General features: G+C 29.2%; 3 protein-coding genes and 1 long non-coding RNA gene across 10 annotated transcripts; 2 read left to right on the top strand and 2 right to left on the bottom strand.

Moving 5' to 3' along the window:
- Positions 1-176: 176 nt before the first annotated feature.
- LOC122718982 lies at positions 177-12113 on the bottom strand. 2 transcript variants are annotated; one of them, XR_006347490.1, is made up of 4 exons: positions 12087-12113; positions 10948-11151; positions 535-758; positions 177-324 (listed from the first exon to the last, which is right to left on the bottom strand). It is a non-coding gene; the product is annotated as an uncharacterized LOC122718982 (long non-coding RNA). The 2 variants fall into 2 exon arrangements; XR_006347489.1 differs by lacking the exon at positions 12087-12113 and adding an exon at positions 11708-11941.
- On the top strand, positions 1113-19595 carry LOC122718980 (otoferlin-like). 6 transcript variants are annotated; one of them, XM_043944457.1, is made up of 29 exons: positions 1113-1242; positions 1330-1525; positions 4783-4841; positions 6825-7013; positions 7638-7909; positions 8488-8755; positions 9454-9630; positions 10138-10200; positions 10965-11049; positions 12130-12473; positions 12719-13029; positions 13130-13373; positions 13519-13755; positions 13843-14151; positions 14255-14407; positions 14502-14702; positions 14791-15042; positions 15185-15235; positions 15587-15888; positions 15982-16346; positions 16420-16602; positions 16665-17394; positions 17453-17623; positions 17721-17890; positions 17965-18283; positions 18369-18567; positions 18666-18884; positions 18969-19069; positions 19285-19595. In XM_043944457.1, exons 2-29 carry the CDS (start codon positions 1447-1449, stop codon positions 19463-19465), a joined length of 6234 nt encoding a protein of 2077 aa, XP_043800392.1. In that variant the 5' UTR covers positions 1113-1242; positions 1330-1446; the 3' UTR covers positions 19466-19595. The 6 variants fall into 6 exon arrangements, with proteins under 6 accessions (XP_043800392.1, XP_043800395.1, XP_043800393.1 ...); XM_043944460.1 differs by having other exon boundaries at positions 16668-17394; XM_043944458.1 differs by having other exon boundaries at positions 8491-8755.
- Positions 19596-19737: 142 nt separating this feature from the next.
- Positions 19738-22338, bottom strand: LOC122718780 (guanine nucleotide-binding protein-like 1). The gene is made up of 5 exons (XM_043944106.1): positions 22104-22338; positions 21664-21989; positions 20944-21589; positions 20442-20864; positions 19738-20361 (listed from the first exon to the last, which is right to left on the bottom strand). Exons 1-5 carry the CDS (start codon positions 22195-22197, stop codon positions 20099-20101), a joined length of 1752 nt encoding a protein of 583 aa, XP_043800041.1. The 5' UTR covers positions 22198-22338; the 3' UTR covers positions 19738-20098.
- A 1659-nt stretch (positions 22339-23997) lies between these two features.
- LOC122718785 (39S ribosomal protein S30, mitochondrial) lies at positions 23998-26220 on the top strand. Its single transcript, XM_043944117.1, has 4 exons — positions 23998-24496; positions 24665-25263; positions 25389-25779; positions 25915-26220. The coding sequence occupies exons 1-4, from the start codon at positions 24051-24053 to the stop codon at positions 26129-26131; spliced, it is 1653 nt and encodes a 550-aa protein (XP_043800052.1). The 5' UTR covers positions 23998-24050; the 3' UTR covers positions 26132-26220.
- Positions 26221-26259: the final 39 nt, after the last annotated feature.

The following is a 26259-nucleotide window of genomic DNA, read 5'->3' on the forward strand; positions in this document are numbered from 1 at the left end:
TAAATGTTAATGATGTTTGTTAATAATATGAATGAAGGAATATTGATCATATAAAAGAATAAATTAATAAAATTATTTTGTATTAAATCTTCAAACTGAATAAAAAAAAATTGTAATCGTTATACGTATAAATTTCTTCAATTTGATATCTAATACAGTAGCGCTGAGAGAAATTTTAGGTTCAACACTGAGTCCATTATTGATTTAACCTTATCTCGCCAACCTTCGTATCTTTATTTAATTTCTTTTGGATTTATTTTTTTCAAAAAATGCAATTCTCTTCAATTACATTTTTTATACCATTATTGTTATTAGTTAAATTATCTGAAAAAATTCATAAAATATTATCGTTTAATAAAGAGTTTGGAATCACTAACGAATTCCATAAAATCCAATTATTTTCAAAAAATTTATCAATATCTATAACGCTAATATCAATTTAATAACAAAATTAATAAAAAAAAAATTTGTAAAGGAAAAAGATGATTCCAAATTTTTTATTATAAATAAGTGTATGAATAAAAATAAACTTACATGATACCAGAAACACGAAGGAGATTCAAAACACTGATAAAGATTGGTAAGAATGGAGGTAAGAATGGAGGATTTCTATCTTTGTTACCACACATATATTCCAGGTATTTCAGCAATTTGCTGCTTCTCAAGAAAATTGAGAAAAAAAATACGGTTAGGTCACCGGTAGTCGTAGTTTTCGTGAGAAACGCGAATACAAGTAAAAATAAACTTATACAATGTACCTGTGAAATACGAAAAAAGAATGAAATGTCGATAAATGTTAAGATTAATGCTTGAGGGTGAAGGATTCCTACTTCCCTTTGGTATGTATGCCTGGTATTTGATATGTATTTCGGTAATTTCACGAAGGAATCAGGAAAGGAATGAAGTATAGGTCACCGGCAAGTAGTGCCGCGTCAAATGGAAGGGCATAGGGAGAGTGAAGCGGTGGATAACTGCGCCGATGACGCGAACATAGCCTGTGTTGTGTGTATGTGTAAATATAGTAGTGATAAGTTGCGCATGCGCCGATTTTCCAGGATAGCAGAACGGGTAGGTCGGGTAGGATCGGACAGGACTCGAGGGTTATTCGAAGCGCGAACAACATCTAGTCTGAATTTGTCTACCGTTCAATTCACATACGTGCTCGTTCGTTGATCAATCGTGACACCGGTGTGAAAAACATTTATTGACCGAAAGTATCCTGCGATCACGACTCAAACAAAGGTGAGTCGTGGATTTGTCCTTTCGATTACGATTGTCGCTAGCTCTTCCTTGTCGTATCACGTTTATTTTACTTTTGTGTAACTATAGATGAAAGAAAAACGTAACAAAGAATCGGAACATGAGGTGTAACGCGTTTGCTTACGCGTTCTCTTGTTAAATACGACCTTAACATTATTATTCACATTGCGAATCGAAGAATCAAGAATGGCGCTCGTTGTTATCGTGAAGAATTTTCAAGGATTGAAATGTAAAGGGGACAAGATTGTCAAGGTCGATTTTCGGGGTAAGTTTCGAATATTATTCTTCGACGATCGATCGATTTTCATTTTTCCAAAATACGTTGATCTTTTCCTCTGTTTTTCATAAAACAATGTTGCTTTTGCATGTCATAGAGTTGATTGAACTTTGTAAAGGTGCTCGTGCGAATCAATTATTACAAATCAATATAGCAGATAATCAATCAGAATTTCATAATGTTATATTAGTTATTTTTTCATAAGTATACATTATATATTAGTATTTTTAATAAATTCAAATTCGAATATTTAATTTTATTTGATTTGTTTATATAAGGAAAACAAGTAACTTTAATTAAAAAAATATATTACCGATATAATGATAATTTTTTTTTAAATTTTTATATTAGAAAATTAAAATTTTATATATGAATAAATTGAATTGCAAAGCGTTGAAAGTTTGAATCAATTATAGGATCGATTCAAATAGTACAGCAAGTAGGAGTCTAAAACGTGATAGTCATTCTACATTGCATTCAAGATAACAAGTTTTCAAGATTGAAGTTTTCAAGAGTTGTTCAATTAGTGAAAACTTTAATTGTCATTCAAGTCGTTTAGAAAATCGCATTTATCATTCTTTCATTTTTAGATGTAACTTGGATATTTTTATAAAGTTATTATAGTATTATAGTATTATAGTATCGGTGATATAAATTAAAATTAGTCTTTTTAGAAATAAATGTTTTTATTAGAATTGTCGTACGTAGAATAGATTTGCGTTTCACATATTGTGTTTAATCGACACGTGATTTTCACGATATTAATGCTTTAGAAAATTCAATGACAGAAAAGACGAAGAAAGAAAACAAAAGCCTTTCTCTATACATAGAATGTGATGTTTCATTTAATTCTCTTTATAGATATTTGTGCTTTACTTAGAACATATTATATATTGTTATCATTCTATCAATCATCGATTGATTTTTTCCATCGTGTAATCTTATCACGCAACAAATCATTTTTAATAGTTCACTTTTTTCTCCTCAATTATATTTTTAAATAACAATTTATTTTATTGAAACAATAATATTAAATGAATGGTTTAATTTGTTAACCGCAAATTATTAAACAGGCTCGGATCATAATATCGACCACATTAATTACAGAACTCGAGTATTCTAATACCCGCCTACATACGTTATTTGCGTATTCAATTATTCACCTATTTAAAGAATCGTGATATGTAAATAAATTTGTGAAGTCAACATATATCTTTTCCTTTATATTTATTTGTTAAATAAATTCATTTTTTTGGATTATAAAATAAACATAACAGATAATATTTATATATATTTTGAAATAAATTAATAATGCTGGAGATTTTTTTTTAATTTTCTCTTTTCGTTTATTTTATTTATTAAAGACTACGTTTAATTGGAAAATGGTAATCATTTGTACAATTCTCTACAATTCCATGCAATGCATGAAACCATGCAATATTTCATTTTCCTAATTATTCTTGCGATCACAATAAAATAACTAACGAGATATTTCTTCCGATTACTTTGAATTCCATTATATTATTGAAAAAAACTATTAAAGATAAAAGTTAAAAGTACTATTTTCTTAAAGGGATCTCGCTAAAATAAAAAGTGTTCAAAGTATTATGTAGATTATGTAAACGAGCACAAAGTTCATGATTATTTATACGCAGCATTTAAGCGAATGTCAATGCTTAAAAATAGGATGAAAAATAGGAAAAAGCAAGTGTTAGCGATAGACATGCTGGAATTTTAAACGGTTCACAATATTTATCGAAGCGTGATGATCTTGAGAGTAAACGATACAACTGGAAAGATTAGCGATAGGTGGTTAAACGAAGCAGCAGCTAATGATTGGCTTAGTCGGTCATCTCGCGGGATTGTGAACAAACATAAAAGGGAAAATTCAAAGGCAAGACAAAGTAACGACGAATATCGTTAACTGGAGGTTAACCTCTCTTCTGGAGGAGATTAAACTTTCATTTAATTATGCTTGCCCCAGTTCATGGACGATCTATAACTCGCGTGATACAAAGTTTCAAAGCATCAAAATCTTATGGTTTTTAAATGGTTAAAACATTATTTAGATTTATTAATGTTCGAAACATATATATATATTCCTATTTTTCTTTTCGTTCTAATCGTTTTGATCTATCGTGTTTGATTATTTATGCTTGACCTATTTATTTTATGCATTACGTTATCTAAAATTATTATATATGTATAATTGTTTGACGTTTTTACAAAGAGCGTGAGAACAGTTAGGAAAATTTAAAATGTAAAAATAATTTCTGTGAAATTTGTATAAATATTATTATTATTATGAATAGAAATCCAATATGATTCCGTTATATTACATTTCATTTGTAATTATCACAAAAATTTTTCCTTTCTTTCTTTATTTCATATTCTATTTCAGTCACGACATTTACGTCACGATTATTACATTTTATTTCTTTCCTTTCATGACAAATAAAACAGGTAGCCGGCTTATATTTTTCTCTCTCACTTGTATCATAATAGAAAGGAATGTGAAATGCGAATTTTCAAGACACGATACTCTGAACGTTTTACTGTTAGTTTTAGAGTTCGCGTGTACACGCTTAAATAGCATAATGAAAGATAAATTGCAAACTAATTTGACACGTATTATCTGAAGTGTGCAATAAATTTTGAAATACAATACAAATTTTTCAAATTAAATACAACGATGAATATTTAATTATTATTTTTATATCATAATATTTAACAACAAATAATAGAATAGAATTGGAGAAATAAATTCGATAAAGAGAAGATGAATCTATTTCATTTATGAAAGTTTGTTGAACTTTTCAACAATTCTTACCAATTTTATTTTTATTTTTATAATTAAATATTTCAATCAATATTTTTAAAACAATGTGAAATTTATAGATTCACTTTATAAAATGTTCCCTCGAAAATATTTACCTTACAGTTTTTTAAATAGTATTTATAAAATATTCAATAGAGAAACCTTATATCTGAAGCTTTCCATCTGCGTATATATTTGGATTTAAGTGACAGAAATTCTAAAATATCTTTTTCAAAGTTTTCATTTCCTTATATAGCTTTTACATAAATTCAATTTATTTTTATCTTTTCTTTCTTATATTGAAAGATTTCTGCCGAAGAGTAAAAACATTAAAACTTAATTTTTATTATAATTTAATTATTATTTTTCAGCCTATTTCGATGATTTCAATATGCACAAAATAACGATCCAACGATTTTCATTACAGGTGTTTCTCATTATTCAAAATGTCTCGAAGAAAGCGGAGATTACATTTCGGTAGATGAGGTAACGTAATTAATTTTAATTTTAATTTCTATTTCGTAAATTTTTAACCGTTTAATTTATAAACACATTTAACGTTGAACTTATTAAGAAAAGTGTGAAAATTGCTATGCCAGTTTACTATTAATATAATTAAGAAAATAAGTTAGTCGTCGACAGGTATACGTTTAATTTATGCATAATTTAACTTTCTAATTACATAGCAATTTACCCTTTCTCTCTGTTCGTTGATTCAATAATAATTAGCATGCATTTCGTATTTGATGTGAACAGATTTCTTTTTCCCCGCCTACCCTTTCAAACAAATTCATGCTTAATCATTAAAAACTAAATAAAACATTCTCGGTATAAAAAAAAAAAAAAAAAAAATCGCGAAGAAACTTTTTTTTTCTTTTTCTTTTTTTTTTTTTTTTTTTTTTTTTTTTCAAGAAAGTTGGTATAGTTAATACTTTTGTTTCGTATTACAAAAATTACTTTGTAATAGTTTCGCGAGAATTTTTCGAAAAATTATATGCAAATTCGCGATCGCGCAAGGGAATTTAAACTTGCGAAAAGGAATTTAAACTTTGCGGAAGGCAAAGCGAAATTAAACGAGCGAATTAAACTATATGCGGATGGTATATCTTGTATATCAAGTGCTTATCGCGACCCAGTTTTTTGCTCGATTGAAGCGAAGTTTACGAAAATACTTTTGTAACGCTTTTTTTTCTTTTTTTTTTTTTAATATTTTTCCATCCATAAATCTTCATCGTTCGTTATTTTGTCATTCGTTTCGCATTTGCCCGTTACTATTACCTCGATTATTAAAATCGTAGAAGTCGATAATATCGAAAAATTATCGAAAAGTAAAATGATACGATATATATAGATAATCAATCGGAAAAATATATTTTTTTTCAGTTTTATCGGTTTTTACGTTGAACAATTGATTCTAAAAAAAGATCGTATTTAATTTGAATAAAAATATATTATTCACCAAGCTCGTGCGTTACACCGTTTATATATATATCGATTAGTCGATGTATATATTGCGTTGGCTGTTGTATATATGCTTGTTACAACAAAAAAGATGTATCTCGCCAGTATGTATTAAAAAAAATATAAATAATATTGGCATTTAAATATCAAAAGATCACGTAAACGTATAAATCAAATTAGAGGTTAGTTTTTGTCCTCGCGTAATTAAATTAATCGTTCGAATTTTAATCCGACGATCAAAGGAAAATTGCATGTTGATGAAATAAATAATTCATAACTGGGTCATTTAAGGGTCACCTAAGGACTTATAATTCACAGTTTACAGGGAGAAAATTCTAGAATTGTGCATGAAAACGTTTACGAAAAACGTACACACGCTACGAATAGAATCAATATAGTAACAATATATAAAATCCAGATGTCATTCCAATCGAGTGTAAACGATAGTAAACCAATTTTCTATCGTCAAACGATCGAATTCTTTTTTACAACGAGACGATCGTTTTATTTTGAGCTTTGTTGAAAAAATGGAAAATGAAAGATATAATTTTTTACAACAACAACGACAATCGTTTTGTTGAAAAAATGGAAATATATGGAAAGGAAAGATTAAAGAGAAAGATATAATTTACGAACATAATTTACTTAATTGCAATTCAACTTACACAACATTGACACAAATTCGAAAGCTTCCCAACTTACTTAGTCAAGAGTGAATTTACCAATTTCTACCTAGTTTCAAAGCTATTTCGCGCAATCGTGTGATACGATAAAGCGAAACCGGCAATCTATTATGTCGTTGCTATGGTAACGAATTAATTGCTGTGAAAATACTCTTCGATAACGGATTAAATTATATTATTATACTTAACATTTCTTATTAGTTTGAATCTGAGTATTGTGTCTCGTGGATTGTTGACAATGCTGTCGAAAAAATATAAGGCCAAAAAAAAAAAAAAATTAAAGAAATTTGCTCGACTAATTTTTTCTTTTTTTTTTCTCTTTCAGAGTTTCACTTGGAACTTGGGAAGACCGGTGGATGAAGTGGAAGTGTTGCAATTGTCGGTGATATCGCGAGGGGTTTTAAAAAACGAAAAGGTGCTTGCGAAATATGGTTTGGTTTTACAAACAGTGGTACGAGAAGGGCGAATCGATATTACGGATTTTTTAGTGGATTTGAATAACAAACCACTTCCGGTAAGTTGGAACAACACACGCGTGCTCGCGATAACAAGTTTCCGTGTTTCGATTCCGCATCGAGCGAAAGTTTGAAGTAAATCGATCAAACAATCGTATTTTTTTTTTTTCACTTGTTTTTACAAATATGAATAAATCCACATATCCAGTTTATAAAATGATACCGGATATATAATCGAGATAATGTTAAAATTTTAATTATAATTAAAAAGAAATTAATTAATTATAATTAAAAAGAAATTAATTAATTATAATTAAAAAGAAAAAATAATATATAATAATATATAATAATATAAAATAAATATAATTAAAATTTCTATGAAAATATCTGATAATTTTCATCTCTTTACAATTCTATTTTGATCGATTCCTTGCACGAAATTAAATATTATTTCTTGATCAAACTTGATGATTATTCCAGCCGATCCATTTATTAAAAAATACACGAGATATAAAATCATGAAATCATTGATTTTTATAATTGATCGATTTTTAAATGATATATCGTGAGCGAGATTACGATAATTTTGAAAAACAAGCGCGAGTATTCTCAAAATTGGAATAAATGGTAAAGTTTTAAATTCTATTGTTATTTCCATAATAAAATCCATTTAATATGCGCAGACTGTCGTTTGCTTTGAAATTCGATACAATCCTCCTGACGGAAGCTGTAGCTCGTACGCGGCGTCGGAAATAATGGAGGATGAACAACAGATGCTGATCGACATTGAGCAAAACATTGCAAATCTCGAGAGAAGCCTGGAGCAAGCTAATACTGCCGCCGAAGCTGGAAAAAGGAAAGGATCTTGGCACAGCCCTCAGAAAACTTCGAAGCGGGGTCTTCTTCAAAGAGGAAGCTCGTTACTGACGGATGAAAAGTCACCCGATCGAAAGAGGTGAGAAATTTCCAACGATATGCGTGTGGTGTACAGGTATCGCGTATTTCATTCCCTTTCGCAACAATCGTCTTATTTACTCTTCAACGAATCAAAATGATCGAGTAAAAACCGAAATATATTGTTTTCTCTCTTGCTTCTTTCTTATCCGATACTTCGCAAAAGCGATAGAAGTGTATTTTATTATAATAGCAGATAATCAAGAAACATATGGAAGATTTGAAAAACAATGGTATAAATCGCATTTTCTAAAAATGGTTAATCTTCTTATTGTTTAAATTTTCAATTCAACAAAATCAATTAAATAAGTATTTCGATATATATTTGGTAGCGATTTAATTGACTTGTCAATTGAAAGTTTAAATAAAGAATAAAGAGAATTATTAAATTGTTATATTAAAGAATATGAGTTACATTGATTAGCTTCTCTTCGTAGCAAATTTCTGTTATATTGGGAATATAAATAACTAGAGTAGAAAATATTTAAATATGATCTAACATTACAGATAAAATTTATCTCATTTCGGTTTACATTAATCAAAATTGATGCAGGACGAAAAAAATGATATTTTTTGCAGTAGAAGTTCAACGTTGAAAAGCATGAAATCCTTCATGAAATTGGGTAAACAAAGGCCACCTAGAGCTCGATCCTGCGACAGTGGCTCGGATACTAGCGAATTACTCGATAGAAGAGACTCGAGCTGTCCGACATCGAACGAGCCTTCAAGAACGAATTCGATGACTTCTTTGGAGACGAATATCTCTGATTACGACACTCAAGTTGGATCAAACACGACAGAACTTCAGGACATGATTGTAAAGTCAACGAAAAAATCAAAACCAAAGGTTCGATTTTCACATAACCTTCAAAAGCTTATTTCTCTTTCGTTTATCGTTGAAGACGATTTATCGTGAATTGAGAGACCGTTTCGATATCATCTTCTTTGATCGTAAAATTGGAAAACGACTTTCTAAATAAAATCCCGGATATACGGAATAAAAATTTTAAAGCCAAGTTAGATTGGTTTAAATTAAAAAGATTGAAACATTTCACTCGAGCTATTTGCTGATTTAATTTCAAAAGGATATTATATCGCATATTTCGTAATATTTTTAAAATAATATCCTATCGTTTAAAAAAAATACGGTAGCGTATTTTCTACGAATATAAAGTTTCTTTCAATATACTTTCTTCTAAACGTAAGATGCCGCATGTGCCTATTTTCCCTTTCTCAATTATCGAAATAATCGGTAGTTCTCGTAAATTCCGCAAGATTGCGTAGAGAGCTCATTAATTTATTCCGCGTCGTCGTGTCTCAAGTATCGAAATTGTAAACAAAACGAAGAATATTCGTTTGAACACCCTGTAGAATACAAAGGAAAAGGAAATAGATAAATGATGCGATAAATTGCATAACAACCTTTGCATAAGAATTCTTCGAGCCATTTCCGTTTTAGAAAATCGATGATTTCTTCCGACTTGAATAAACGATATAGTTCGTGAGAAAATTTCACAAGAGGTTCGTTCCGTGCTTCCTTTTCAGACGATCGACACAGGGCAAACAGCGTTAAAGGCACAAGATTATCAAGTTTGCATCACCATTATCGAGGCAAGGCAATTGGCAGGGCTGAACATGGATCCGGTCGTTTGCGTACAAATAGGAGATCAACGAAAATATACCAGTGTCAAAGAATCTACGAACTGTCCCTATTATAACGAGGTAAGTGTTGTTTTCGATCAAATAATTTTCGAATTTTTAAAGGAAATAGTATTCGTTTCAATTCGATTGTTTAAAGAAAATTATCGAAAAAATTGTTAAATGAACTATGAAAGGACGTAAAAAAAAAAAAAGAAGAAAAAAAATGAGAGAATAAATCAATTATTATTATCATCTTTCTTATAGACAGTTTCATGCTAATTATTAAATACAATACAAATACTTCACTATATTGAAATGTATGCTTCATTCGGGCGTATCGCGAACAATTCTGCTTTTTTAATTTTCTTCATTTGAATTTTTTCACTTTTTCTATCCGTTTTTTTTAATGTCCACCCCCGTTCATTTTTGCAGAAATATTTTTCTCTTTTCATTTTCCCGTTTTTTTAAAATATATATATGTATATTTTTTCTGCATTCGTATTTTATTTTCTTTGTTCATTCAGATCGAAAGTTACGGAAAGATATTTCGACGAAATAATATTCCCGATTTCGGTTTGTTTTTTTCAGTATTTCGTCTTCGATTTTCATATGTCGCCTGTAATGTTGTTCGATAAAATCATCACACTGTCGGTAAGTCGTTTATTGAATTTTTTTAAACACTCACACAGCTATGAGGTTGCTATTTATAGAAAGTTAGGAAGCTATTTGCTTCATTAGATAATTAGAATTAATTGGCCTTCGACGATACGTTTTAATAAATACGGTAAAGCAAAATAAATTGCAGATCGCGCTTCGAATAAAACGCTCTCGGCATTAAATTTTTCTATAAAGCATAATTTATTTCCATCTTTTTCAAACGATTACCAATTGTTATATATTAACTTTAAACACTGTCATTTCTCGATTGATAAAAATTTATTGTCGACAACGTTGTATTTTGAATAATCAATTACTGTCATCTTTCATGGTCTGAAAGGAGAAGCTGTGGGAATATTGATTTACGATGCATGGTACACAGAGAGAATCGTTGCTCTTGAATTTATTTCAAGGTATTAATAATTACTAACTGTCAATACAGTATCGATAACAATCTATTTTACATAAAAAATTATCTTATATAATTCAACATGCTTGCTAGTTCGAAAGAAAAATCTATAGATTCGTACGTTAGATTAATTTAATGTTAATTTATTACGAATGTAAATAAAATGAAAGGTGGAGAAAATGAAAGAGAAATCGATGAAATATTTCTCAATTAGGAATATTTAGAGTAAATATTTGAATACGGGATTATTTTTAAAACAGGTAGCTAAAGTCGCACACATTACGACTGGTGAATGATAATTGTGGAGAAAGCGAATTACTTGAAGTGAATACCTTGTATTGATATGCAGGTGCAGCAATCGCGGAATCTCTTACGCGCTAATCTAACGCTGGGCAGCTTTAAGTTAGACATCGCGACCGTATGGGCGCAACCAGGTACATTTTTTTACAAGTTCTTCGAAAGGGATTCTAAAAGTTATTCTTAAATCATCTTTAATTATTTCTCACTCTCTATCGTGTGCCACGTGTGTCAAGATTCTAAAAAAAAAAAAAAAATGTATATTCGTCTCATTGAAGAATATAATTTGCATATAAATCTCGATTAATTCATATCTTTTTTCCGAAACAGGAATGTACGATGAAATTCATTCTTTGATTCTCATCGCATATGTAATAACGAATTTTAAATATTGATTGAAAATGCAACGAGATGAATTATTATATTTTACGCATGCTTTGTAATATGCATATAATTTCGTGCAACGCATGGACAAAATATCTCGTCGATTGGAGAGGGGAAAAAAAAAAAACAAAATGGCTTCGTAATAATTTATAATACAACGCGCGAATTAAATTGAAGGAATAAAATTGCCAGGTTAATAAACGTTTGAGCGTAAAAGAATCGAATATAGATTCAAATGAAGAAAGCCATTGTCTCGCGTATCGTATCATTTTTCATAATTCATAATATTTCTTTGTATCGCTTATAGCTTTGAGTGATGCCGCTTCTGTACCATAAAATATTCATTTCGATTGCACGTAAGATATAAATTACGTGTGTCACAAAAGAAAGAAAAATGTGTAATCCGCTTACTTGCAAGATATCTACGATAGGAAAGCATATTTCGTAGATAGAAATAGCATGTTTTGGAAAGTATCTAAATATCTTTTCACAATAATGACAAAGCCATATTCGTGTTTCATTGCACGTGTACGACAATTCGGCTAACGATTCGAGATTCAATTATTGCGTTTCAAACACGTTCGAGATATTATTAATTTGATCCACAACTCGTTCCACATTTTCATCACATGTATTATACAAGAGATCAACAGTAGGTATAACGTTAACGATTTCATTTAATCAATTCTTTTCTAAACAATTCAATTCTTTTTTAATCTCATCCATTCACTTTATCTACCTTTTTACCTGTTACAATATATATATATATGTACTTGTACGTTTAACTAACCTAATATTCTGTAATAATCGAGTGACACGCGCTTACTCTGTAGATCACCAATTCTATCACAAGTGGGCGTTGCTGACGGATCCGGACGATGTGGCGGGAGGTCCAAAGGGTTATTTGAAATGCGATATAAGCGTGATCGGGAAAGGTGACACCGTGAAAATTCCCCCGAAAAGCGAGAAAGACGAGGATGATATCGAGGGTAATCTTTTGCTTCCGGACGGTATGCCTATAGAGAGGCAAAGGGCGAAGTTCATCGTAAAGGTGTACAGAGCTGACGGGCTGCCAAAGATGAACAGCAGCATCATGGCGAACGTGAAGAAGGCATTCACGGGCGAGGTGAAAGATCTCGTCGATCCGTACGTTCAAGTCTCTTTCGCTGGATTGACCGTAAGAGCAAAACCAACTTTATTTAATTAATTACATAAAATAATTGGATCGAATTTAGTGAATTTTTAGGTTAGGTTAGGTTAAGTTAGGATAGGTTAGGCTAGACTAGGCTAGGCTAGACTAGGCTAGGCTAGGTTAGGTTAGATTAGACTAGACTAGGCTAAGTTAAGTTAGGCTAAGTTAGGTTAAGTTAGGTTAGGTTAGGTTAAGTTAGGTTAGATTTTGAATTTTTTTTTTTGATTCAGGGTAAGACGAGCGTTAAGAGGCACAGTTACGCGCCAGTTTGGAACGAGCAGATCGTTTTCACGGAAATGTTTCCACCCCTCTGTCAAAGGATCAAGATTCAATTGTGCGACAACGATCCGGTCCACGCGACCGTGATCGGCACCCATTTCGTCGATTTGAAGCAAATCAGCAACGACGGCGAGAAAGGCTTTCTGCCCACGTTTGGACCAGCTTTCGTCCACTTTTACGGAAGCATTAGGGATTACAGTATCATAGACGAGCATTCGACCTTGAACACTGGATTAGGAGAGGGAATTTCTTACAGAGCAAGGTTACTTGTTTCCATTTATTCTCGAATTATCGATCGAGTTAATTAACGATAATGAAAAGAAGAATGAAAGAAGTAATCGTATTGCTTTCGTACGCTCTAGATTATTAATAGCTATTAGGACAGAAATAAGCGATAACGTAGAGATGGCACCGTCGGAGGTCGAAGTCGAACCCACGATACCTATAAACGAATCCGCTTACACGAGGAACGAGGAATTCTTCCTCTTTGCAACGATAATGGACGCCACTATGATAGACAAGAAACTCGGTGACAAACCGATATACTTCGAATTGTCTATAGGAAACGCGGGAAACGCGTTGGACGGTCACAACGAAAGCTCGAAGGTAAGATTGATGTACGTTGATTTCGTTGGAATCGAAATTACAATGATAAAAATCAACGGACAAGGTTTCATGATCGAGTGAGTTGATCGAAAATTCATAGGACAGTGAATTCATTTGTTTTTTTTTTAATTGGACGCTGGCCCAGATGTGCGACATGGGACCAAAAAGTGGAACGAGCAGCGATCAAGAAGAGCTTCAGGAAGTGTTGAGCGGGTCTTGGCAGAGTACCACCCCATCTTGCAAACCAATGACCCATGACAAAATTTATTACTTTCTTCCGTATTGGGATGATAAACCATGCCTTCATGTCAGAAGCATCTGGCCTGATTATAGACGTAGAATGTACAATAGCAATATAATCAGTAAAATTTCTGATAAATTGGTGAGTCGAGTGTCCATTGTGTGTGGAAAAATGGAAGTTTATTAATTGTTTGTAATTGTATTATATTTGTGTATTTATTTGGAACAGGAAGAAGGATTATCGGAGGTTCAATCGCATATAGATGATTGTTCAGGCGAGAAAATTTTAAAATCAACGTTAGAAGAATTAAGTAGCAATTGTAATCGATACGTGAGCATCAGTAAATCGAGCGTCACTGGGCCAGGAGTTGGGAAAACGAAACTCGACAAGGAAAGGACTAAATTGTGTCAAAGAGAATTGGAAGGTATAGGAATGATGTCACGGAATCTTAAAGCAGTTGTCACTAAGAGTAGCTTTAAGGAAAGATTGAAGACTGCTCAGGGGTATTTGCAGAAATTAAAATTTCTGGTCGAGGACGTGAGTGTTGCTCAACATCTTCCATAAAATTTTATTTATTCGTGCTTTTACGCTATTGCAAGTTAGACATTTTATCGTTAAAAGAGAAACGTACGGTTTTCAGCCTCAAGATTCTCTTCCGGATGTTTTTATTTGGGTAATTAGTTCAGGACGACGAATCGCATATCATAGGATACTTGGGAGAGATTTAATTTATTCAATAGTGGATGAAGAGTGTGGTAGATATTGTGGAAAAATCCAAACTATATTTCTCAAAGTACGTTTATCTCATCTTTAATTTACATTTCGTACAAAACTTCTTGTTATTCATTGATTCTACATTCATTAATGATTCCATTAAATTAATATAGCTTCCAGGGAAGAAGCGGTTTGGTCCTTCAGGTTGGGCGATACAAGGAAAATTGCAAATTTATATGTGGCTTGGTATCTTAAAACATAAGAAATATTTCACTCAAGGCTTGCCAAAGGGATACGAACTTAGTCACGAATTGAAAAACGTCGACAGACCGCGTGCTTTGCCACCAATCATTATTCATTATGTTGAAAAACACGTAGGTATATATGAATTATATTGAGAATGGCAAACAATTAAATTCGGTGGAATTTCGCTTACTAAAATATTTCAATTATATCGAGTAGAAGTTCCAGTTAAGAGCGCACATGTATCAAGCTCGGTCTTTGATCGGTAGCGATGCATCCGGTCTTTCCGATCCCTTTGCAAGAGTGATTTGCGGCGAATTTTGCAAGTCCACTCAAGTAATCGACGAAACTCTGAGTCCTACGTGGGACGAACTTCTTCTTTTCGACGACATCTTGATTTACGGGACTGGCGAGGAAATTAAAAAGGATCCACCGTCGATCGTCATCGAACTGTTCGATCAAGATAAAGTGGTATGATGAAAAATTTTCCTGATACAAGAGTCTGCTTTATCCTTAGTTGCAATACAATGTTTAATTGAAAGAAAATAACGTTTCTTTTACGATTGATTAAATTGATTGATTTTCTTATCTTTTTGTGATTCTTTTTTTACAGAGTCATTTTGTAACTATGGACATAACACTGCATGAGGGCTCTGCTTTAACAGTTTGTATATGATGTACAACATTCATACGCAAAAAAAAAAAAAAAAAAATACACGCTTCCACATTTTATTTTTTTCGATATTAATTTAGGTACAGTGTTCAAAATCGTTTTGAAATTGAATTTCAAATTGCGCACATGGCATGTCTGTAACGTTTCAGATATAATTGACCAGAAAACAGAAATTATTATTTTAACACAACATTTTTTTTTTTTAAAAGAAATTTTGAAAAAAATGAAAAAAAAGACATTTTTATCCGTGATAAAAAATTTATTGTTAGAAAAAAGAAAAGAACTAATATCGATAAAATTTATTCAGATAAATTGAATAAAGTAAATGCACGATGGTTTCAGGGTAAATCTGAGTACATAGGTCGAGCGGTTGCGCGACCCCACGTAAAACTCGCCTCAGAAACTTACACACCACCGAGATTTCCACCATCGTTGGAATGGTGCGATGTAACAAGAGGTGCTGCAAGAGCGGGCGAACTTCTTGCTGTTTTTGAATTATTGGAATATCCTTCGACCAAAGATTACGGTTTACCTACATTGCCAGATCCGAAAGAGATAATAACCCAAACTCCTATTGTGACTCAGGATCAGGGACCAATTCTTCCGGTTCCCGTTGGTATTCGACCAACTCTGTCCAAATATCGGTAAAATTTAAAACTATTTTCCAATATAATTTTTTTGCAATTTTTAAAATTGTTAAATCTGCTCGGCTTCATCCTCGTTATTTTCTTTCGCAGAATCGAAGTTTTGTTTTGGGGTCTAAGGGATTTAAAGAGGATACATTTGATGACCGTGGACAAACCTCGAGTAGACGTCGAATGTGCTGGCCATATTCTCTATTCTTCGGTTATAACAAATGCAAAAAAGAACCCAAATTTCAATACACCGGTGAAATTTTTGGAGTTGGAATTGCCGGAGCAAGAACTTTATCGACCACCTTTAACCATCAGGGCTGTAGACTGCAGAAGTTTCGGTCGTTATACTCTTGTTGGAACGCATACGATAAATTCGATTCATAAATATATGTATTGCCCCCAAACGAAGAAAGCGAAGGATGTCGAAGAAAAAAGGAAAAATTTATATCAATTGCAACAATACACAAGTAAAATGATTTTAATTTTAGAAATTTAAAATATATGTATATATATATTTTTCACAATTTTCCAATATGTTAGGTTTCGATACATCAAAAATCAAATATCAATACGCATCTTTACCAGAATCTTTAACCGATCTTGAATTTAGTATCGGAGATGCGATCATTACTCTAGGTCTAGAGCAAGATTGGCCAACGAAGAGAGATAAAACGGAACAAAACATAAAAAAGAAGCAAAGTTTAGTCAACGATGGAAGTATGGGTGAGTATATTATACATGTAAAATCAAAAAATAAAGCAGTAAAATCGAACGAAATCTGTCAGGAGATTTCAGTATTTTCGAGGACGAGGAAGGCTGTCAAGATTGGTGGACGAAATACTTTGCCTCTATCGAAGCCATGATAGAAGAAAATAAGGAACTTCGTAGAGAGAAACCGATGTTTCAAACACAAGCGAATGGCACTGTTCTAAATTACATGGAGGAAAGTTGCAATCAAAATCAAGTGAATCCATCGGGTGACAAGAGTCCTGGTGTTACCGCGAAAAAATTATTTGGCCTAAAGTCGACAGCAAATACAGCGAAGTTTGTTTCGAAGCTTAGTCCTAAGCAAACTTACCGGAAATTTCCGAAAACAGCGCTGTTGAAAATTTATCCGAACGAATTAGAAGCTCAGCCAGAATTCGAACAGTTCAAGGAATGGTTGCACACATTCGAATTATACAGAGGAAAAAAAACTGGAGATGAGCCTGAAGACGAGTCTAGAATAGTTGGATGCTTTAAAGGAGCGTTAAAAGTTTATAAATGGCCTCTTCCTAAAGATTTAATAGATCACACGGTTATGGGCTTCGACCCGCAATATGGTTTTTTCCAAGGTGTACCTTCCAACGAACCGATTCATGTATTGGTACGAGTCTATATTGTCAAGGCAAACGATCTTCATCCTTGTGATTTGAATGGAAAAGCGGATCCATACGTCGTTCTGCAGTTGGGCAATAAAAGAATCAGTGATAAAGAGAATTACGTATCAAAACAGCTTAATCCTGTTTTTGGCAAGTATGTATAAAATTTTTTCATATTGAAATATTACATTTTAATACATTTTATTTTCAAGGTGTTTCGAAATAGAAGCAACCTTTCCACAGGATTCGTTGTTGACTGTCCAAGTATTGGATTGGGACTTAGTCGGCACCGATGATATGATCGGTGAAACAAAAATCGATTTGGAAAATAGATTTTATAGTAGGCATCGTGCTACTTGTGGATTAGCCAAAAAATATGACGAGTAAGTTTTTCATTAATATTTCGAAATGTTGTAATAAATGATAAACTTTTTTTTTTAATTTTTTTTTTTTTATATATTTTGTTTTGTTATATTTCAGATCTGGTTACAATAAATGGAGGGATGCGATGAAACCAACGCAAATCTTGTCAAAACTTTGTAAAGAGGGAAAGATTGATGGACCAGTATATTCACACGGAAAAGTATCAATTGGAAGAAAAACGTTTTCTTTATCTAACGAAGAAATGGAATGCTATGTCCATTCGAAAGGTAAATAAAATTTAAAGTAATGGAAACACCATCGTTTTTGTTACAAGACTTGTTACAATGATTTGTTCTTCTAGGCATAGAAGAGCATCTTGCATTGGCAGTTCTTCATCAATGGCATGCTTTTCCAAGAATCGGTTGTGCCTTGGTTCCTGAACATGTGGAGACACGTCCACTTTATAATCCCGAAAAACCAGGAATCGAACAAGGAAAGTTGGAAATGTGGGTTGATATGTTTCCCATGGATATGCCTTCACCAGGACCATCGATCGATATTTCACCGAGAAAGCCTAAAAGTTACGAGCTTCGAATTATTATATGGAACACAGACGACGTTGTATTGGAAGATGATGCATTTTTTACTGGTGAAAAAATGAGCGACATTTATGTCAAAGGGTATAATATTTGTATAATTTTTACAAAATGGAAATTGATTGCAATTTGAATTTAAATTAATTGTAATTTTTTTCCCATGATTTAGATGGTTAAAAGGTCCAGAAGATTGCCAGTCCACAGATATTCATTATCGTTCTTTAACCGGAGAAGGGAATTTCAATTGGCGTTTTATATTTCCGTTTGATTATCTCGTAGCAGAAGAGAAAATTGTTATCAATCGCAAAGAGAGTCTTTTTAGTTGGGACGAAACTGAATGCAAGATTCCAGCTCGTTTAGAATTACAAGTATATATATACAAGATATATATATATATATTACATTTAAAAAATTCATATTTATATTCATATATATTATTTTCATATTTCCAATTCATTTTATACAGGTTTGGGATGCAGATCACTTTTCAGCCGACGATTTTTTGGGTGCTATTACTCTTGATTTAAATCGATTTCCTCGAGGTGCAAAGAATAGTAAACTTTGTACATTAAGCATGTTGAAGACCGATGGGTCTGTGCCAACTGTAAATATTTTTAAACAAAAACGGATAAAAGGCTGGTGGCCTTTTTATGTCAAAAAGGAAAATGAGGATATGGAATTGACGGTAAATTTTAATTCATATTCATATTTTAATTTTAATTATGATTCACATTAACTTGGAAATTATTTCACATTAAAAATATTGCAGGGTAAGGTAGAAGCTGAAATTCATTTATTGAGTAAAGAAGAAGCTGAAAAAAATCCTGCAGGATTTGGAAGAAATGATCCGGATCCACTTGAGAAACCAAAGTAAGAAATATTATCAATTTATATAAATAAAGAATTTATTATTTTCTTAACATATATTTATATAACATAATTTGCCTTTAAATATTATAAATTTAAAAAATTTTGAATATTGAATTCAAAATTATTATTATTTATTAAAATTAGAATACAATTTTTTTCACAATAAATCTATTAGTTTTTAAATATATCTTTAATTAGTTTGTTTTATATTTCAGCCGACCTGATGCATCTTTCATGTGGTTTATGAATCCTTTGAAATCTATTAAATATATTATATGGCACAATTATAAATTAGCAATCTTGAAAGCTTTTATAATAATTGGTTTAATAGTACTTGTATTATTGTTCTTTTATGCTATACCTGGGTATTCTGTTAAAAAGTTATTGGGAGCATAAAAATACTACTTGCAAATTTTATTTATATATATGCTCATGATACTTTAAATAATAAAACATGATATTTTGATAAAAAAAAAGAATATAGAATATAGTTAAATTATTATTTAATATTAGAAATATAACTTCGAATATTTTAAAGATAGTTTTGTCCACTAGAAATATATATCAGTATATTATATTTAAAAATCTTATTTTTTCAACATTTAACATTTATACATATTGAATTATATTCTATCATATAAATATCATAGGCCTCGAAGTTTAAAACAATTAACATTTATTTTTTTTATTTAATAATCCAAATATTTTTCTTTCTTTTGCAAACACTTTTAAAACAATTTAAAATAGATTATGCTTTTACATAAAAGAGCTTTTTTAAATAAATAATTGCTGTATAATGGACCAACGAAACAGTAATAAAAGCTAGTATGTACATAAAAGAGCAGTACAATAAATGATTAAAAATCATTAGATGTAGTACAATAATGCGTGTAATATACATAATATTTTTACTTATCAAATATTTCGTTACAAACATTATAGCCTATTTCGTTGTAAATAGATAACATATATAATGTGTATTGAGAAATAAATAAAAATTATTTATTGACCAATGAACAATTAATATTTTTATATATCTGTTGATAATGCTTCAAATTTATTAACTACATTTGGTAATTCCAATTCCTCACTTGTAGTTTCATCAGAATCTTCAAAATTATCACATGTATCTTTTGATATTCTTTTTTGATGTTTTTGATTTTCTAAGTGTTCTTCTTCATCTTCATCTTCAGATGAGATATATATTTTTTTTGCATTGTTAATATCTTCTCCTTTATTCCTAGCTTGAATCCATTTAACTAATTCAACTTCCGAATGATTCTCCCATTTTTCTGTATGATTATATAAATTATTATTTTTTAAAATTATTATTTTTTTTAAATTATTTATATTAATCTACAATAATAATAACCTTTATTAAGAAACCAATCCGGGGGATATATATATATACAAATTTTTCCTTCAAGTGCCATTCTTAATAATGAATTAGCTGCTCTATAAGTATCAAGTCTAGCAGTTCGTGCAGTAATGAAATTTCGTTTAGAAGCCCAACTATCGCAAATATCTATAGCAGACCATGTATCATCATTATCTAAATGTTGTAGTTTAAGTATTTTAGGTAAGTCTATTCTTTCAGCTAGAAATTTAATTGTTGTGTATGGTTCTCTGACTTGAGCTATTGGAAAAGATCCCATTAATATTTGCAATTGTTTAGGTACTGTAGATGGAAATACTAATCCTGGACAATCACAGAGACAAACAGTTTTTGTAAGAAATATAGTCTGAAAATGTTTTGTATGTCCTGGTGTACGTGATACACTAACAACTTTTTTTCCTATGAAAGATATTCAACAAATGAGATATTTACATATTATTACTTATTACATTTTAAATATATTATAAAAAAAATTTACCCATTAATGCATTCATTAAAGATGACTTTCCAACATTTGGAGTTCCAATACATCCAATACTTAAAATTCCATTTTTATAGCGCTCATGTTTAAAATAACTTGTATCTTTTTTTTCAATAGTAACATTGTCTTTATGATCAACATCATCTAAATCAAATTCCATTTCCATTTCTTCTCTAATTTTATTTTGCCAAGAAGTTAAATCCACATTATCTCCAACAATTTCCTTGCAAATATCTAACAATTTTTGAGCTCCTTCTGCAGCCATTTTAAGTTTTCCTTTTCTACGTCTTTGTTTTATTCCTTCTGTTTCATTTGTATTTCCACGCAAATTATAAGTAGGATATGATGTGAACATTAAAATATGTAACTTTGGATATACAGTATGAAAATATTCTTTCCATGCTATTACTAAAGCTGGAGGTGCTAAATCAACTTTATTTAAAACTAAAATCATATCTTTTTTTTGTTCATTTATTATATATTCATATAAATATGGTGGAAACATTAAAACACAATACCTAATATCAACAATACTTAATAAAATATCAGACATTTCTAAAACTCTCCATAATTGTCTCCAAGTTTCTAAATTTAATTCAAAATAACTTACAGAACTTAATTTTTCAATATTTTTTAAATACTCCTAAAAATAACAACTTATTAGTTGATACTGAATTTATTTTTCAATAAATATAAGTAAAAATTGTAATTGCTTACAGTAAAATATTTTTGTTCTCTTAATTCTAACTGTTCTTTTGACATATTGAAATTCCAAGGTGGTCGTTTTGGCATATTAATTTCAGGTGGAAAATAATCATTAGAAATTTCTTGATCTTTAAGAGATAAAGCTTCAATAGCATTTCTAGCTTGTTCTTTTCGTTTTAATAGTTCTTCTTTACTTTCATGGAAGAATTGTAAAGTATATCTATTTTTAGAAGAATTATTATCTTTTGGCTGCTTATTAATTTTTTGTATAGCATTATTTTCAAAACCACTATAATGATTTATTTTGTCTTCATTGGATGTATTATAATTTTCTGTTGCTAATTGTACATAATATAAAATAAATTATTTTCGAGAAATATAAATAAAAATATAAAATATATAAATATATATTATTTAAGTTATTATATTAGTTAATTTTATATTATATATACCAAATAAAGTCGAAGATTGTCGTTGTTTTTTGGCTTGTAGTTGTTGTTTTTTAGCTTTACCACTAAATGGTTTTTTTCTCGTTCCTTGCGGCATTTTTTAACGATCTTAACCTCTCAATTAATTTCTTTATTTTTGTATGAAATTATAACATATTTTTTAATTAGCACATCTTGAATTTATCAAATTTAGGATATTAAAACTTTAAAACACTTGTTTTAGAAATAATATTTTAAATTTTTTAAATATTTATAATCGAAAATAATGTTACGTACATTTCTTATGAATATAATACATTCTAATGGACATAATACATTTATATATATAATATGCAGTAATACCAAATTTGATTGAGACAGATAAACTATATCACTGTATTCCTAAAATTTGATTTCGAAATTTATAAAAAAGAAACATTAATTTGTATTACGAATTTAAATTTAATATAATAATAATATAATAAAATATAAATTTAATATAAATAATTTAAATGTAATTTAAATGTAAGATCATTTATTTTTTATGTATTATTAAAAAACTATTTAATAACTATTTAAAATTTTAAATTTATTTATTATTTAAAAATTTAATATTTATTTATAACAAAATAATAACAATTTTAATAAATTATGTTAATACACAAAATATTAAATTACATTATTATATTATAAAGTTAAGAAGGTAATTCTATTTTCAATATTCTATATTCTATATTTTTTAATTAAAAATTAAAATACAATGCAGTTTTGAAAAAAAAATGAAAATATTTTCAATTTCTAATACTTTTGTGATTACGCGCCAAAAACAAGTATAGAAGAAAAACAAATAATTAGAGGATTGAGATTGGAGATTATAAAAATTTAGGAGTTAGCGCTATCTCGAGAATGCTGCACATGAAAAAAGAATAGCAAATAATAAAGGAAGATAGAGTATGAATTTATTTTCAATGCCATTTTTTGAATATCAAAGGCAAACTAGAATAGAAAATTAAAAGTATAATAGTACCATTTCTTGAGTAATCTTAAAATGATTAATGTTGGAATTTACAAGATGGTATTAATAGTCAATTTTTATTTATTTCTATTTTTTTTCATTGTTTGCTATATTATCTTAATATGTTTCATTCACGACATTCTAAAATTGGCGCGGATTTTTTAATTTTTATCTTATTTTTATATCTTTTTCCAATTATTTGTCTTTCTTTGCTTTCTTTTTTTATTTGCTCTCTTCTATACTTGCTGTACAAGATTTATACACTTAAGAAACGACTTTGATTCTAATTAATTTCATTTTTTTTTTAACACATTGATTAAAAATTTTAACAATTTTAAAAGTAACGTTTTTTCAAATTATTTATAAATAATATTTTTATAAAAAAAAATTCATAAATTAATATTATTTTTTATCTTATATTGTAATAAAGAATATAATTTTTAACTCATAAATAATACAATTTATATGACTATATCATAAGTTTATCTATTTGTAACTAAAAGATCTATAAATACAATCCAAACATAAAAATATCTATGATAGAATATAATTAAAGAAATTATTTTTAAAATTTGTTGACTTTAGCAGTTTTTGTATTAATTAAGTTCCTGTAATTATAAAAATTATTAAATACATTTTCTGCATGATTAGTATTTTAAAAGGAATATAGGATACAAAGTGAAATCATTAAATATTAGGTTAAGTTTATCTTATATTATGTCTGTAATAGTGATAATATATTTTTGACTTATTGTTGGTACTTTACATTTGTATATTTATTTAACATATAATAACTTAGTCTTTTCTTTAATATATTTAATATTCATTTTTTCTATATAATTTATTAGTTTAATATAAATTCCGTGATAAAACATGAATAATAATAAAATTATTGTGTAATAAAATTAGAAATTTAAATATAACCTCCATATAATCAATAACAATTATTTTTTGATATGTATACTAATTTAAAAAATTCATTGCCAAATTTTTCTATTAATATTTTAAAAAATATTATAAGAAAATGTACAAGTTTGACTCTAAATGAAACAGAAAATGCAATTTATCCACCTATATTGGATTTATCCTACAAAGCTAAAATTAAAAGAAAAAATGAAGAATGGCACAATAAAATTAAAAAATTAGAAACTATAGAGGAAAAGTTAATAGGAATTAATATGCCACGTTATTATGGTTGGAAATCATTAAATTTAATGGAAGGATTTATACCGTATAATTCATTACAACATGCTCAATATATTACACATACTCATGTTATAAACAATAATAAATTACCTGAATTTTATGATACAGTAATTACACCTGAAAAAATAAATACTTTAGTACAAATTATTAAACAAAATATAGAAAATATTATCATTTTTGAATATAGTCATAGATTGTAAGTATAAATTATTAAAATAATAATAAGAATAATTGTAATAACTTATAATAATAAGAATAATTTTTTTTTAATATAACATTATTTTATTAATAAAGTTATTTATAAAGTTAAAAATATCTATATAAAAATTATTTGTAAAATTAATTTAGTAAATTCATGTTATAGAAAAAAACAAGAAATAATGGAGGAAATAGATACAGAAAAAGAAAAATTATTGCAAAATGCTATTACAAAGGCACTTGTTTTTCAAATCAATCGAATAATATTAACTGTTCTGTCTTCAACTACACCACATTTATTAGAAACTGAAATAGATTTTGAACCAAGAGTGGAGGCATTTTGGTTTGCAGGTGGTATAGAACATCAGCATTTATCTAAAATACCACTAGTGAAGTCAGAATTTCGAAAAGAACGTCTACGTGATGCAATTACTATACCTGTCCAATATTTTGGTTCTCCAATCTTACAATTAAGACACCAATTTCCTTTAAGAGAGATTTTTTCTCTAAATCAGTCTTTGAATCCAGAATTACTTATTCCTGAATTCAAATTTAATCCTAGAGTTCTAGGTTATAAATTTGCATATAAACATGCAACTTGTATACCTGGTTTTTGGCCTGGTGATCCTTCTGAATTTGGTTTATTATCATATCATAATTTAAATAATTTGACTTTTAATTTCTTACCTTTAAGTGAAGAAGCAATTACTGTACAAGCTATCTTTGCATCTTATAGTTGGTTGTTATCACAAGCTTGTTATCAAGGTATTAGTTTAAGTAAAAAATTATTTTTTTTAAAACAAAATTATTTTTATATAACTGTAATTTTATTATAACTATTTTAACAAACAAATATGCATATATTCTATGATTTTTTTTTTAATTTTTAGGTTTTTCAACAGTTAATGATATAACATATCCATTAGTATCACAAACAATTTTAACAAATGGTCAATACTGGTCATTTTGTGTTTATCAATTGAATACTACATTAGTTCATTCAGAACATGCAGATAATAATCTTACACGTAATATATGTTGGATAACACAACCAATAATGTTGTTTGATAAAGTGGAAAATGGAAAAATTTATGGATTTAATGAAGATGTTTTAAAACAATTAATCACATTTTATATGAATGCACCTGTAAAAAAAAATGAAAACATGAAACCATATTTAGGTGATTCTGTAAAAATTCTTGCTGATATTACTGATATTGAGCGAAGAATATGGCTAGAAAAATTATTTAAATACTTAATGTCAAATAGACCAAGACATTTGTAAGTATTTAAACATATGAATATTTATCTACATTAATCAATTTTATAAAAATTTAAGATTAATAATATATATCATTATATAAAATACCACTCGTACGCATATAATACATACTGATTTCTTTTTTATTTTTATAGCAAAATACCTGAAATGTACCATTGGCAAAAAATTTATTTAGTTGATAATAAAACTCGTTTTTTGGACAAGAAACGTGATCCATGGGAATTTGGTTATAAACCTTACAAGCGAAGATTAGATGATCATAAACCAGTTTATGTTCCAAAATGTTTAAGAGAGAATCCCAAAAAGAAAAAAATAGGCCGCTGGGCAAAATCATATTATCCAGATGCTTAAAATGTTAGATTTTATATTTACATAAATATTGTTAATGAAAGTATTTGTAATTATTTATCAATACTTAAATTAAATTTTAATTAATTTGATTGTTTTCTTTTTAATATCTATATGTAGTTATAACTTGA

This window comes from Apis laboriosa, unplaced genomic scaffold (genome assembly GCF_014066325.1).
Source record: "Apis laboriosa isolate Shangri-la unplaced genomic scaffold, ASM1406632v1 scaffold68_cov148, whole genome shotgun sequence".
In the NCBI taxonomy this organism is placed as follows: Eukaryota; Metazoa; Arthropoda; class Insecta; order Hymenoptera; family Apidae; genus Apis; species Apis laboriosa.

Bases quoted from the DNA above. Each gene is read 5' to 3' on its own strand.
- LOC122718980 (XM_043944457.1), top strand. From the start codon at position 1,447: ATGGCGCTCGTTGTTATCGTGAAGAATTTTCAAGGATTGAAATGTAAA. The intron at 17,395-17,452 runs GTATGTATAAAA...TTTATTTTCAAG, and splicing joins CTTAATCCTGTTTTTGGCAA to GTGTTTCGAAATAGAAGCAA. The intron at 17,891-17,964 runs GTAAATAAAATT...TTGTTCTTCTAG, and splicing joins ATGCTATGTCCATTCGAAAG to GCATAGAAGAGCATCTTGCA.
- LOC122718780 (XM_043944106.1), bottom strand. From the start codon at position 22,197: ATGCCGCAAGGAACGAGAAAAAAACCATTTAGTGGTAAAGCTAAAAAA. The intron at 20,865-20,943 runs GTAAATTTTTTT...TATCTTTCATAG, and splicing joins TTTAATGAATGCATTAATGG to GAAAAAAAGTTGTTAGTGTA. The intron at 20,362-20,441 runs GTTATTATTATT...ATAATCATACAG, and splicing joins GGATTGGTTTCTTAATAAAG to AAAAATGGGAGAATCATTCG.
- LOC122718785 (XM_043944117.1), top strand. From the start codon at position 24,051: ATGTATACTAATTTAAAAAATTCATTGCCAAATTTTTCTATTAATATT. The intron at 24,497-24,664 runs GTAAGTATAAAT...TTCATGTTATAG, and splicing joins TTTGAATATAGTCATAGATT to AAAAAAACAAGAAATAATGG. The intron at 25,780-25,914 runs GTAAGTATTTAA...TTATTTTTATAG, and splicing joins TCAAATAGACCAAGACATTT to CAAAATACCTGAAATGTACC.